Here is a 12,207-nt window from a genome sequence, read left to right as displayed (position 1 = left end):
TGTTGCCGCTCCCCAGCCTGCAAGCAAGGCTTTCTGCTGCCACACAGAACTAAAGCATGAGTGGATGATGCCCATGGAGAAGAAAGGAGTGGAAAGTTTGGAATTGGCTCTTACATCCCAAGCGGCTGAACAAGAGAGTGGACTGTGCCACTTCAGATTGCAGGTGTGAGGTTTATTTTGAACGTTCATTTGTTTAAAAGATTTGTATCCCGCCTTTCCTTTGCCAGAGCAAATGCCCAAGGCGGTTCAGAATTCAAGATTAAAAAGTACAGTATATTAATCATTTTTTTAATCATACTGTGCAGGGAAAGCGCCCTACGGGTAGACCACAGCTGCGCTACAAGGATTTCTGCAAGAGGGATCTGAAAGCCTTAGGAATGAACCTGAACAGATGGGAAACCTTGGCCTCTGAGCGGCCCGCTTGGAGGCAGGCTGTGCAGCATGGCCTTTCCCAGTTTGAAGAGACACTTTGCCAACAGACTGAGGCAAAGAAGGAAGGCCCATAGCCAGGGAGACAGACCAGGGACAGACTGCACTTGCTCCCAGTGTGGAAGGGATTGTCACTCCCGAATCGGCCTTTTCAGCCACACTAGATGCTGTGCCAGAACCACCATTCAGAGCGGGATACCATAGTCTTTCGAGACTGAAGGTTGCCAACAATGATACTGTGATTAAAAAAAAACAACAACCCTCAAAACACCCTGAAAGCAGAAAACTAGTGCATCAGGGGAGAGGTTCTCAGCCAATCTTCTTCTTGAGTGAGTTTTCAACTTTTCTAGTTTTGTTTCTCCATTTTGCTGTTCTTTGAATCCATTTGGCTGCTGGCTAGATTTTGCCTTTTGTTTTTTGGAATTATTTCAGTTGCTCTATCTTTTTTTTTTTAAATTCTGATTGATGTTGGTAAGCACCTGATATACTTGTAAGAATGGAAAAGGTGGAATATACTCTATCAAAATAAATAAATGAAACACTTGCAGGAAGTGTGTTGAGGTCTGAAGATAAGACTAAAGAGCAAACGTGAGAGCCATTTTCAAATATCTAAAGGGTAGTCATACAAGAAAAGGGGTGGACTTGCTCTCTGGCTCCTGAGACTAGAATCAAGGGGATTAAACAATAGGGAAACAGATTTAGGCTAGACTTGAGGAAGAATGTCCTTAACCTGCCTCATAATTGTGGGCTCTCCCTCCTTTGAGGTTTCCAAGCAGAGGCTGGACAGTCACCTGTCAGGGATGCCAGAGCAGTTGCTTGCTCTGAGCAAGAGGTTAGCCTAGATGACTTCCGTGGTATCTTCCAGAATCAGTCTCTGTGATGGTATGCCAGAGACGTTGACCTTGTGCATGCCAAGTAGTAGGGCCTCTGCCACTGAGCTATAGTCCTGCTTATGGCTTGCTATAACAAGCACCCACCCTCCTGGGAACAAGTGGTTAATTTGCCTTCTGTACAAGAAGCTATTGCAGCAGAAATGGCTGCTCAGACATGGCTGTACACAGCTAGCAGGGTTGTGGAGGGTGTCAGTTAGGAAGCTAAGTTGATGGTGGGGCAAGGCACCCCCTATTTTTACTTCCCAGAAGCTTGTGGTGGAAGGAAAAGAATTCAGACCCAAGGTCGTGGATCAGATACTTATATTGAGCTCAGTGTGGCCCGCACTGATAGGTAGCGTCTCTCCAGGGTCTCAGGCAGCCTTTACCAGGCCTACCTGAAGATGCTGCCAAGGACTGAACCCAGAGCTTCCTGCATGCACAGCAGGTTTCTCTACCACCAAGGTAGCCTACAGCCCCTTCCCTCCATCTAGTCCAGCATTCTGACCAGCCAGATGCAGGGCATGAAAGCAAGAGCCCTCTGCTGTCGCCAGCAGCAAGAAATAAGGTGTGGCATTTCTGTACATTAAGGTTTGCCACTGTGGCAAATAGAGAATGTGCTGTATTTCTGGGTCTCTGATCTGAAATAAGAAAGGGCCATGTGGCCTCTGGAAGACAGGCAGCCTTATGGCAGCAGAAGTACCTGCCTGAGCGTACTCGAGGTCCAAGGAGCCCATGCAACAAGAAGCAGGTTAGCTTTTAAGGTCCCGACACAGCCTTTGTTGTTTTTACAACATGCACCCCGTTTTACTTCCGTCATTTACTCCTACCTGCCTCCATCCCCTTTTTTTGTCTCCCTTTGTGTCAATATCTAGGTTGTAAAGCCCCCCATGCAGGGGGGGGCAGGGATCAGTCCTTTCACTCTGTGTCTGGTGCCGTGTACGTTGACAGTACTATAAAAATAAAAAAGAAGGCAGCCCTTCTAGTCGTTGTCATGTCAGAAGTGAAGAGTCTAGTACGAAGACCACTGGACTGGCTCTGCTGGTTTCTTTAGATCCTAGGTGCTACCCCTGCCTCCACAGCTGGAGGCATTTGCTGCCCGCTATGGGGCATCCCCATCTTGCTCCCCATCGGGTATCGGGCCTCGGTTTTCTCTGCCCCTGCGTGCCACAGCTGTGCCTCAGCTTCTTATTTAACTTTCCTCTGCTTGTCTTCAGGGGGGTGAAAATTTGTGCTTATGAAGGTTTAGGGCTGGAAATACCAGAAATACCAGAAACTGAGACAGTTTCTCTCTTTGGCGGCCACAGAGCAAACCAGCCAATGTTAGCCTGCTATTAACCTCGATTAACTCGGAGGTCATTCAGTTGCTTCCCTGGCCCGGCCGTGCACTGCTCTGACCACCACGGCAGTTTCTCTCTCTCCTTTCTCTGCTCCCTGAGCAGACCCTTGATCTATGACGGGGGCTCCGGGGTCAAGGGCATCTTGTGTTCCTCCCTGGCTGGCTCTCGGGTGCTGTGGGAACAGAGTGAACGGCCTCGCTCGGGCCTGTGCCAGGATCCTTCTAGACAGAAGAGTCTGTTACACTCTAACCACCCTTGGCAGGCGGGGAGCTTTGCCAGACTTAATTGATAACCACGAAACCAATATTCCTCTTTCGGTCTGTCCCTGCCAGCACTTGCACCCACCCACCCACGTGAGGAAACAGGGAAACAGACACAGCTACCTCTATCTTCACTTCTTCCCTAGAGAAGGGAAAACAGAGTAGCAATTCCCAATGCAGACTTGTAAGGAAAAGGTAAATTGGACGCTGAACCGTGGTAGCCGTTCTGAGTTTCTTCTGAAAAACAAAGCTCAAACTGCTGCAGTAGTAGCTATGTGGCTTGGCTGGGGGGGGGGGGGGGAAGAGGAAGCAAGTGACCAGAAAGTGCACTGAGGGCTATTCAGACTCTGCTGAATGAGGTTCTGAACAAAGACCTTCTCCTTGGATTTGAAAACAGGGAGGATGGAGCAGAAGAGGAAGGGTGCTGGAGAGGACAGTGACACTCTTGCCAACTGTTCTTCTCTCCTGCACACTTCTTTGTCAAAGCCAGGGGCTGGGCGGAGCAGTCAAGGTATGCAGGCACTCCCCATCCATCTGCTGCCTGAGGTGACTGCCTCAGTTGACCATAGGGTGGGGCCAGAGGCGTGGAACCAGGGTAGTGAAGGGAGGTTTGCTATGTGTCTTGTGATATATTTTAAGGTCTGGAAGGCACAGGTAAAAATATTTATATCACTTTTTTATACTGCCCAGATGAGAACCATTACAAATAAAACATCCACACAGTCTTTAAATTTAAAGAAAAATGTAAAGAATATAACACCTAATGACAGATACTTAATTATGATGTAAAATAAAAATGAGTGCATTTACACACAAACTGTATTCATTGACATTCACAAATTTGTTGTAGAACTTACATATTTGACAACACAGAAGCTGCTTCCTGCCGAGTCCAACCCTTGATCCATCTAGCTCAGTATTGTCAACACTGACTGGCAGCAGCTCTCCAGGGTTTCGGTCAAGGGCTTTTTCCAGCCCTACCTGGAGATGCTCCCAGGTAGCATACCTGGGACCTTCTACATGCAGAGCAAGTGCCTGGCCCTTGAGTTGTAGACCCAGGATTCAGACCAGGCAGCACAGTCTGATTCATACTGTTTCATCTGGAAACAAGAGGCCAGTCACTCCTTCAGCACAGACTGTTCCCAAAAAAACAGGTCAAGGGCTTCCAGCCTCTTTCTCCCTCCTATCGTCCTCTTTTTTTTTTGTTGGGAGAAGTTGGGAGCCCTTGTCAACCAGCTGGTTGCCTAAGCTAGCCCACTTTGGATCTGATTCCCATGGTCAGACAGGTAATGAAATTGAATTTCCTGCGGAGCTGAAACTCAATTAAGATTTGGGGAAGTGGTGTCTCCAAAGTTCCCAAAGGGCTTCTCTTCCATGTGCGTGACTAGATCTCAGCAGGATTTCTTGGAAAGCACTTCAAAGCTGTGGATGGGCCAGCCAGATAAGGAAGGGTGGAGTCTTCCCCAATTTGAAGGCTCTTCGCACTGGATACTCATACCTCAATGTCTCCAAACAAACACAAGGTGGGGTAAGGAATTCAAATCCACGTACCCAAGATCCAGTTAGAAAATCCAAGGGGTGGGAAGAGTAGAGACCACCACTTCACCGGGCAAGGAGGCAGGCAGGCCCTTGGCAGAGAACATGTTTTTGCATGCAGAAATTTCTAGGTTCAATTAATGGCATCTCCAGGTGGGGCTGCGAAAGATCTCTGTTTTCAAAACCCTCAAGAGTTGCTACCCAGTCAGTACACACAATACTGAGCTAACAGACCAAGGGTTTAACTCAGCAGAAAGCCACCTCCAACGTGTGGAACTCCTTGCATAGGAAGTAGTGATGGCATCTTGCCTAGATGCCTTGAAGAGGGGATTGGACAAATTTCTGGAGGAAAAGTTCATTATGGGCTACAAGCCATGGTAGGTATGTTCAAGTTCCTGGTTATAGAGGTAGGCTATCTCAGATTGCCAGGTGCAGGGGAGGGCACCAGGACGCAGGTTGTGTCTGTTGTCTTGTGTGTTCCCTGAAGCATTTGGTGGGCCAGTGTGAGACACAGGAAGCTGGACTAGATGGGCCTTTGGTCTGATCCACCGGGGCTCTTCTTATGTTCCTATGTGTTAGGCTGCTGCCTGTGTTTCTTTGCTTGTATTGTATTTTGTCCCATAATTAGGGCTTTTAACACTTGGTTAGCCGCTCTAAGTTTTTCATTTGATTACACAGGCCAACACACATTTTGCTTCCTTAAACGTTACACCAATTCCTGGGTATATTTGGGGTGCCGATTCCAAAAACGGCATCCGTTTTGCCCTATCACATCTAGTTTTGGAGCATCTTTAGTGAATGGTTCAAGCAGCTTCCTCATGAGGAAGCCTACTTACACAATGGCTGCCTCATGAGGAAGGTGCTTGAACCATTCACTAATGAGGCTATACTATATCTCCAAATCTAGACGTGATAGGGCAAAACGGATGCCATTTTTTAAATCAGCACCTCAAATTCATATCAAGCCACCATAAAGTTTGGGGAAAAACTTTTCTGACCCTCAATTCTGTAGGCCTGTGTTATCAATGATTTAATTATATTAGTCTTCTAATATTTAAAGACTATGGAGCCTCTCTCCATGTGGCTGTGGCGGCACTGGGATTGACCAGATCAAGTACTGACTGAAGGCCCATACTTTTTGGAGGGCCCACCAGGTCAAGACTTTTGTCATCACCGGAGGCAGTGATGGTGTCTCATGAGCCATCAGGGCTTGGGGGGGGGAGGCACCATGGGGATCTTGAAAGCACCAAACTGAAGATGAAAAACCCAAGCATGCATGTTCTGTTGAGAACCATATATGCATGTTGGAGGAATTTCTTCGTCTCCCTCTGAGCATCCCCAATGCATGCGGTCGGACACACTTGCTCAGATTCTGCTTTCCCCTGCCAGGTACGCGAGAGGCTGCCTTTGTGTACGCCATTTCCTCCGCTGGTGTTGCCTTCGCAGTGACAAGGGCTTGCAGTAGTGGGGAGCTCGACAAGTGTGGCTGTGACCGCACGGTGCACGGAGTCAGCCCCCAGGGTAAGTATGCCTGGGCAGGGGAGGGAGGATGAAATACCCTGCGGCCTAGATGTTGGTGGAGGAGTGTCCCTCTGACAGCCCAATCCTATGCATATCTGCTCAGAAGTAAGTCCCATTGTGTTCAGTGGGGCCTACTCCCAGGAAAGTATGGATAGAATTATAGCCTGAATTTGCTATGAACCAGCAGTAGGGGAGAAAAAGGAATCGATGGGAAGGAATAGATGGGATCTGGTTTGTCCCGTTGGCTTTGCTATGTCATCTTGGTTCGACTCAGAATTTGTGTCCCTCTTCCTTTCTCTGTGTGTGTGTGTGGGGGGGGAAGGGGTAGCTGACATTATCACCAGCCTCATGCATCATATATTGCTAGGCTTCACCACTTCAGCCTACATGTAAGAGACTGTTTGAATACGATGTAGTAAAACAAACAAACAGAGGGCATAGGAAGAACCTGTCTGCTGGATCGGACCACAAGCCCATCTAGTCCAGCACTCTGTTTCCCTCGGTGACTAACTCAATGCCTCTGGGAATCCCACAAGCAGCTGCCTCCCTGGTATGCTGCCCCTAAACGTGGAGGCTCCCTGTTAATTCTCATGGCGAATAGCTGTTCATAGAATGTGTTGAGGGAATTTATTCAGCCCTGTTCTTAGGCTTAGGTTCAAGCAGTTGGCCTGCTAACTGCATCTGGTGGTGGCAAATTCCATAAGTTAGTTGCGCTTTGCACAAAGAAGTAATTGTGCTAGCTGAAAGCCAAACCTAGACCACGAGACTAGCAATGTTGCCCAATGCTTCTGCTTGCCTCTGCTGCAACATCCCAACAAAGTTGCTTGCGTGCGTAAGAAGATCCCAGCCAGGCTCCATTGCTGGGCACCGGCAGTGCCAGCTTAAGTCATATTTCCTGCTAGGCCTCCCACAAACAAAGAGGCTGCGGCTTTTCTGGTTCTCCACTGAGATGCAGCCCCAAACCATTCTTCTTATCCTGCATTAGCATTGCCACTCTGTTGTGTTGTAGGTTTCCAGTGGTCTGGCTGTTCTGACAACATCGCCTACGGGGTGGCTTTCTCACAATCTTTCGTGGATGTAAGGGAGAGGAGCAAAGGTGCCTCCTCCAGCAGGGCGCTCATGAACCTTCACAACAATGAAGCCGGAAGGAAGGTAATGGCATGTGTAGTTTGTTTTTTTTCTTGCATGTCTGTGGGGTTGAAATATTCATGTCCTGTGTGTATTGGTTGTCTTCTTATTTGAAAGCAAATTTCTCACCCGTAACACTACAGAGAGAGGCTTGAAAACATGCAGACAATATCTGGTTGGCAACATTCAGTCTGGAAAGACTATGGTCTAAGCCTACAGCACCTGGTATTCCCAGGCGGTCTCCCATCCAAGTACTAACCAGGCCTGACCCTGCTTAGCTCCTGAGATCAGACAAGATCAGGCATGTGCAGGGTAACAGTTGCTGCCAATATCTGGTGAAAGGGCAAAAGCTGTTTGGGGACTGGGTTTTAATGCCCTCTGTACAATTCTTTGCCTCTCCGCTGCGATGCCCAGGGTCACCCGTGACCTTTTGTCTCGTGGAGCAGCATGCCAGCTCCCCCTTGTGCTGGTGACTCCTTCTATGGGTTTGAAAATTCCTTGGGTGCTGCCATTCAACAAAGAAGATAGCTGGACCAAGGGCCTCACTTGGTAGAAGATGGCTTTGTGAAACACAGGGACCCTTTTGTCTTTCCTATGAAAAGTTTGGGTTGGGGTGCATTTTGTAGACTATTTTTAGATCCTCTGCTGTGACTGGTTTGGGGAGGAGCTGAAGCTCAGTGGTATAGCCCCTATTTCGCATGAAGGCCCAACCTCAGACACCTCCAGAGCAGACAGGTTTCTGTCTGGAACCCTGGAGGGCTGCCGCCAGTCAGGGTTTAGCAATAGTGAGCTGGATGGTGCAATGGTTGGACTCAATACAAGGCAGCTTCTTGGGTTGCTATGATAGTAATGAACTGATTAAAGTGAAAAATGGGAGTCACCCCTGAGACTTAGGAGAATTCAACAGCTCTGCCACTTTCCTTCCAGGCCATCCTGAACAACATGCGTGTGGAGTGCAAGTGTCACGGGGTTTCAGGCTCGTGCGAGGTGAAGACCTGCTGGAAAGCCATGCCCCCCTTCCGCAAAGTGGGCAACGTGTTGAAGGAGAAGTTTGACGGGGCCACCGAGGTTGAGCAGAGGAAGATCGGCTCCACCAAGGTGCTAGTCCCCAAGAATTCTCAGTTTAAGCCACACACAGACGAGGACCTGGTCTACCTAGACTCCAGCCCCGATTTCTGCGACCATGACTTAAAGAACGGTGTCCTGGGCACCAGCGGCAGGCACTGCAACAAGACCTCCAAGGCCATTGATGGCTGTGAGCTCATGTGCTGTGGTCGTGGCTTCCACACGGACGAGGTGGAGGTGGTGGAGCGGTGCAGCTGCAAGTTTCACTGGTGCTGTTTTGTCAAATGTAAACAGTGCCATCGAGTGGTGGAGATGCACACCTGCCGGTGACATGGCAGAGGAGAGCCTCCATTTGGCCCCCAGAACTGAAGGAGGTGGGCCCAGAGACCGCGTGGAGGGGACCTTGGGTTACCCAGAGGAGAGATGCTGCAAGAGGAACCAGATTTCTTTTTTTTAAAGGAAAAAAAATATTTAAAGTTTCAATAGTGATTGTATGTGTATATATATATATATATATGTATATTTTTGTTTTTGTTCCTGGTCTTCTTTATTTATTGACAAAATCAGAGTCTCTGCTTCTGTGGGTATTTTTTACTCCACAGTGCCTCTGATGCTGCTGGAGAGTGGCTGGTCACAAGAGCCAGCTGCAGACCTGCTGTGGATGGGGAAAGGCCACTCCTGGCAGGAAATGATATTCCTGTTGGCAGATCTTTGAAATTAGGGCTGAACCAGGGGATTTTTTTTAAAGAAGTGTCTGTTGTATTCTATAGAGTCCTTTTGGGAAGGGATGGCTTTTCATCGCCAAGGCCGTGGGGGAACTGAGGTGCTTAAGCCAAAGGGTGGGTTTCTTTGCAAGAGACATGTGGGGGGCAGCCTAGCTGGGAACGCTCGTGGACAAGCCTTTTTGAAATGAATGAAGGTTGCAGTTCACTTCTAGGGGGTTTGTGCAAGAGAACATGCCCTGCACATTGGATTCGGCTCTACTCTGCTCCCTACAACGATCACTTTGCCCTTCCTCAAAATTCATGGTTTGGGCAAGACCCTGCTATTCCCAGGACTTAGTAAGGCCTCCCAGAAGCTATGGGGAAGGGGCTGCACTGCAGCACTTTGGCATAATATTTCATTCTGAAGGTCCTAGATTCACCCTGACAACTCTAGCGAGGGGTGGGAAAGACTCCTGCTTAAAATATTAGGGAGCTGCTGCTGGTTGGACCAATGGCTTGACGTAGGGTGGCAGCTCTCATGCGTTCAAGGCTTAACGAGTCAGGACACAAAGCCTGTGTTCAATACTATATGAAACTATAGAAATGATTGATAAGGGAAATGCAGTCTGCATGATCTCAGAGACATCGATGGTCACTATCACACAGCTTCCACCTACGTGTGCGTAAAGGCCCAAGGACCCTTGCTGCCAGGTGAAGTGCGTGTGCATCTCAAGAACTGAGCAGTTGCACCACCAAGGAGCAGAGAAATTGCCTGTTTACATTCATGTCTGCTTTAGAGTCAGATACACCAATTCTGACAATTGTGGAAATGGTTTAGTATCGTTGTGTTTGACTCCTGAAAAGGTCTGCTGCGTAAGTCCTTTCCTGCTGTAGTGTTTTTCACCATGGGAATGCCGCAAGACAGCACTTATGGCTTGCAATTATGCTTCTGTGAACTTTATTTGCAGACTGGCTTCTGCAAGCCATCAGGCAGAGCTGTGAAAGTGAAAGGAACTGCAGCATGAAGGGTGGGTGGGGGAAAGGAAGACCTGCCCTAGGCTGGAAGTGCTGGAACTGGGACAGCTCACCAGCACCCCCTGCATCCCTGATGCGGAATAGCAGCACACAACACCCAGTGGGAGAGTTCAGTGGGAGAGTCTTGCAGTCCCAACAAAGGACCAATATGCTATGACCAAATGCTGAAAAAAGATGGAGTGCAAATATATTAAGGGGTGGGGAGATGCCTATAGCTGTGTAGAACATGCACCAAAACAGCATATGACTACACTGCACATACACAGCAAGCTTCTAGCCTTAAGCGTGGAAGGCCAGCTTGGAGAAGTTGGAGCGAAATCCCAACAGGGCAGAAAGAGAGAGAGCCTAATCAGGCCTTCCTGTGGGCAAAGGTTAGGGGCTAGGAGAGGAGGAGAAGGGAAACTGGGCTAGAGAAAATGTGGTGAGGAGATGCTGGCTGGTGATCAGAGGAAAGGGGACCCAACAGCAGCAGGCTTCTAGCCTCTTTTCCATGTAGCTGGCCCTCTCCTCCTGCCAGCCGTATTCAGTTCGGACTGCACATTGTATTGAGGTCACCCTACTCCATCCACTTATAAGGGTGGCTGCCAGTTCACATTTCAGCAGATCAGTAAAGGGTGTTTCAGACAACAAAATGAGAGGGGCCACTGGGTTGTGCCTTTTGGCTCCCTTTCCACTACCTTCCATGACATGGTGTGGGGAAGGGGCCCTCTGGGAGTTTTACGGTCAAGGCAACCTCTGGCACAGACTTCAACATGCATGCAGTGGACAGTGCATTGCAATTCGCAGTTGCAACAGAAGACCATGTTTCCAGACTTCTGAATCCACAAACTGTAACACTCTTTCTGCTCCAGGCCCACAACAAATCTTTGGATGGCCTTTAGAGTGTCTTCTGTCCTCAGAACTTGCAGCTTCCTCCTCCAGCTACCGCCTGCCTTTGCTGAGTAAGCCTCCCCCTCTCATCTGGGGAGAAATCGGACAGCACACTCTGCCCTCTCAACCTTTCTTAGGTAGTGTATGCAGATAACGTCTCCCCTTAGCAGCTGCTCTTCCTCACACGAGGATTCAGCTCCAGACCCCGTTGTCCTTTTTGTATTCAGTTGGACCCAATTCCGGAATGTATTGAAAAAGGCTGCTACTGCTGCTGCTATCCTTGCAGTGACTGTTGGGAAGTAGCATAGCTGGAGGGGATTCAGGGCACCAGGTTTCAGGCTTTCAGGTCATATGAAGGGGTGCCAGTTATCCAGTGGTTCTCCGGTGTCTGGGTCTGAAAACTGGAAGTGCCTTGCTAAGGTCTCCAGGAGCCAATTTAATTTAAATCAAATTTAACACCCCCTGGCATCTGGGAGGTGTTAAACACACTGGTGTGTGTGTGTGTTAAATTTGATTTAACAAATGGGGGGTGTTAAAAAATTTTATGCCCCCAGGTCAGGGATGTATGGTGGATAGGGAGGCAGGTAAGGCAGGGCCTCTCCACCAAAGTCCTTCAAAAAGCACTGCCACTGTGAGGTGCCAACAAGGTGGGCTATGGGTGCTTGGACCATGAGGTGCCACGTGAGGTCCTGTGTGTGGAGTCAACAAGATGGGCTGTGGGTGCTTGGGCACCTCACATGGCAGCAGCGCTTTTGAAGGACTCCGGTGGAGAGGCCCTGCCTCCCCACCCACCGCACATCCCTGCCCCAGGTGCCAGAGGTCTTAACTACGCCACTGGGTTCTTTCAGTACAGGTAGAAGCTGTGGATGGGATCAACCAACTGCAGTTGCTTGTGTGCTGTCTCTGTTTTAGTATCTTTGCCCTTTTGTTCTAAAAGTCTTCTTGCCAAAAGTGGTTGGTGCAATCACCAGCCAATTTTACAGTCATTGCTTTCTTTCTGTGAGGCTCTTGTCCCAAACAGAAATCCTGATGACGATGACGAAGGGAGAACAGAAGGTGAGGACAGGAACTCTCTCACCAGGTTGGTGACCCATGCATAGAGGAATAAATTAGGGTCCACCTTGAGTGAGCAATTGTTCGAAAGCAGGAAATCTGCTCTTGCAGAGTCAACCAAGTCTTTGGGGCAGCCTGTGGTAAAAGGCCATGATGCCTCCCAGCTGTCTCAACTGATGTCAAATGGGGGGTCTGGCGTACTGTGTAGGAGAGGTTCTTGAGACTTGTTTGCCTGCCAGCCAAAGTCTATTCTGGATCATAAAGACTTGAACTCCTGCTGCTTGTTCCGGGATGCCTTTGGGGACCAGCTGAAGAGTTGAGCGCATCGGAGCTCTGACGGCCTCATGTTCTTGCTAACAGAGCAAGAGGGGAAAGGTTAGGGAGGGGGGATGCAGAC

At 49.0% G+C, this 12,207-nt stretch overlaps 1 protein-coding gene and 1 pseudogene across 1 annotated transcript in view; one reads left to right on the top strand and one right to left on the bottom strand.

Annotated features, from left to right (window-relative positions):
* The window catches only part of WNT4 (Wnt family member 4), a 38,237-nt gene extending 29,636 nt beyond the window's left edge, over window positions 1-8,601 (top strand). The window contains exons 3-5 of the mRNA XM_066638007.1: window positions 5,824-5,955; window positions 6,965-7,107; window positions 8,011-8,601. Of these exons, the coding sequence (XP_066494104.1) occupies window positions 5,824-5,955; window positions 6,965-7,107; window positions 8,011-8,478 (743 nt within the window). The 3' untranslated portion in view covers window positions 8,479-8,601. The remainder of the gene's footprint in view (window positions 1-5,823; window positions 5,956-6,964; window positions 7,108-8,010) is intronic.
* Window positions 7,294-7,410, bottom strand: LOC136660816 (5S ribosomal RNA; annotated as a pseudogene).
* Window positions 8,602-12,207: the final 3,606 nt, after the last annotated feature.

Source organism: Tiliqua scincoides, chromosome 9 (assembly GCF_035046505.1).
Source record: "Tiliqua scincoides isolate rTilSci1 chromosome 9, rTilSci1.hap2, whole genome shotgun sequence".
Lineage (NCBI taxonomy): Eukaryota > Metazoa > Chordata > Lepidosauria > Squamata > Scincidae > Tiliqua > Tiliqua scincoides.
Note: the sequence above shows the minus strand (reverse complement) of the source record. Positions and strands in the feature narration are given on the sequence as shown.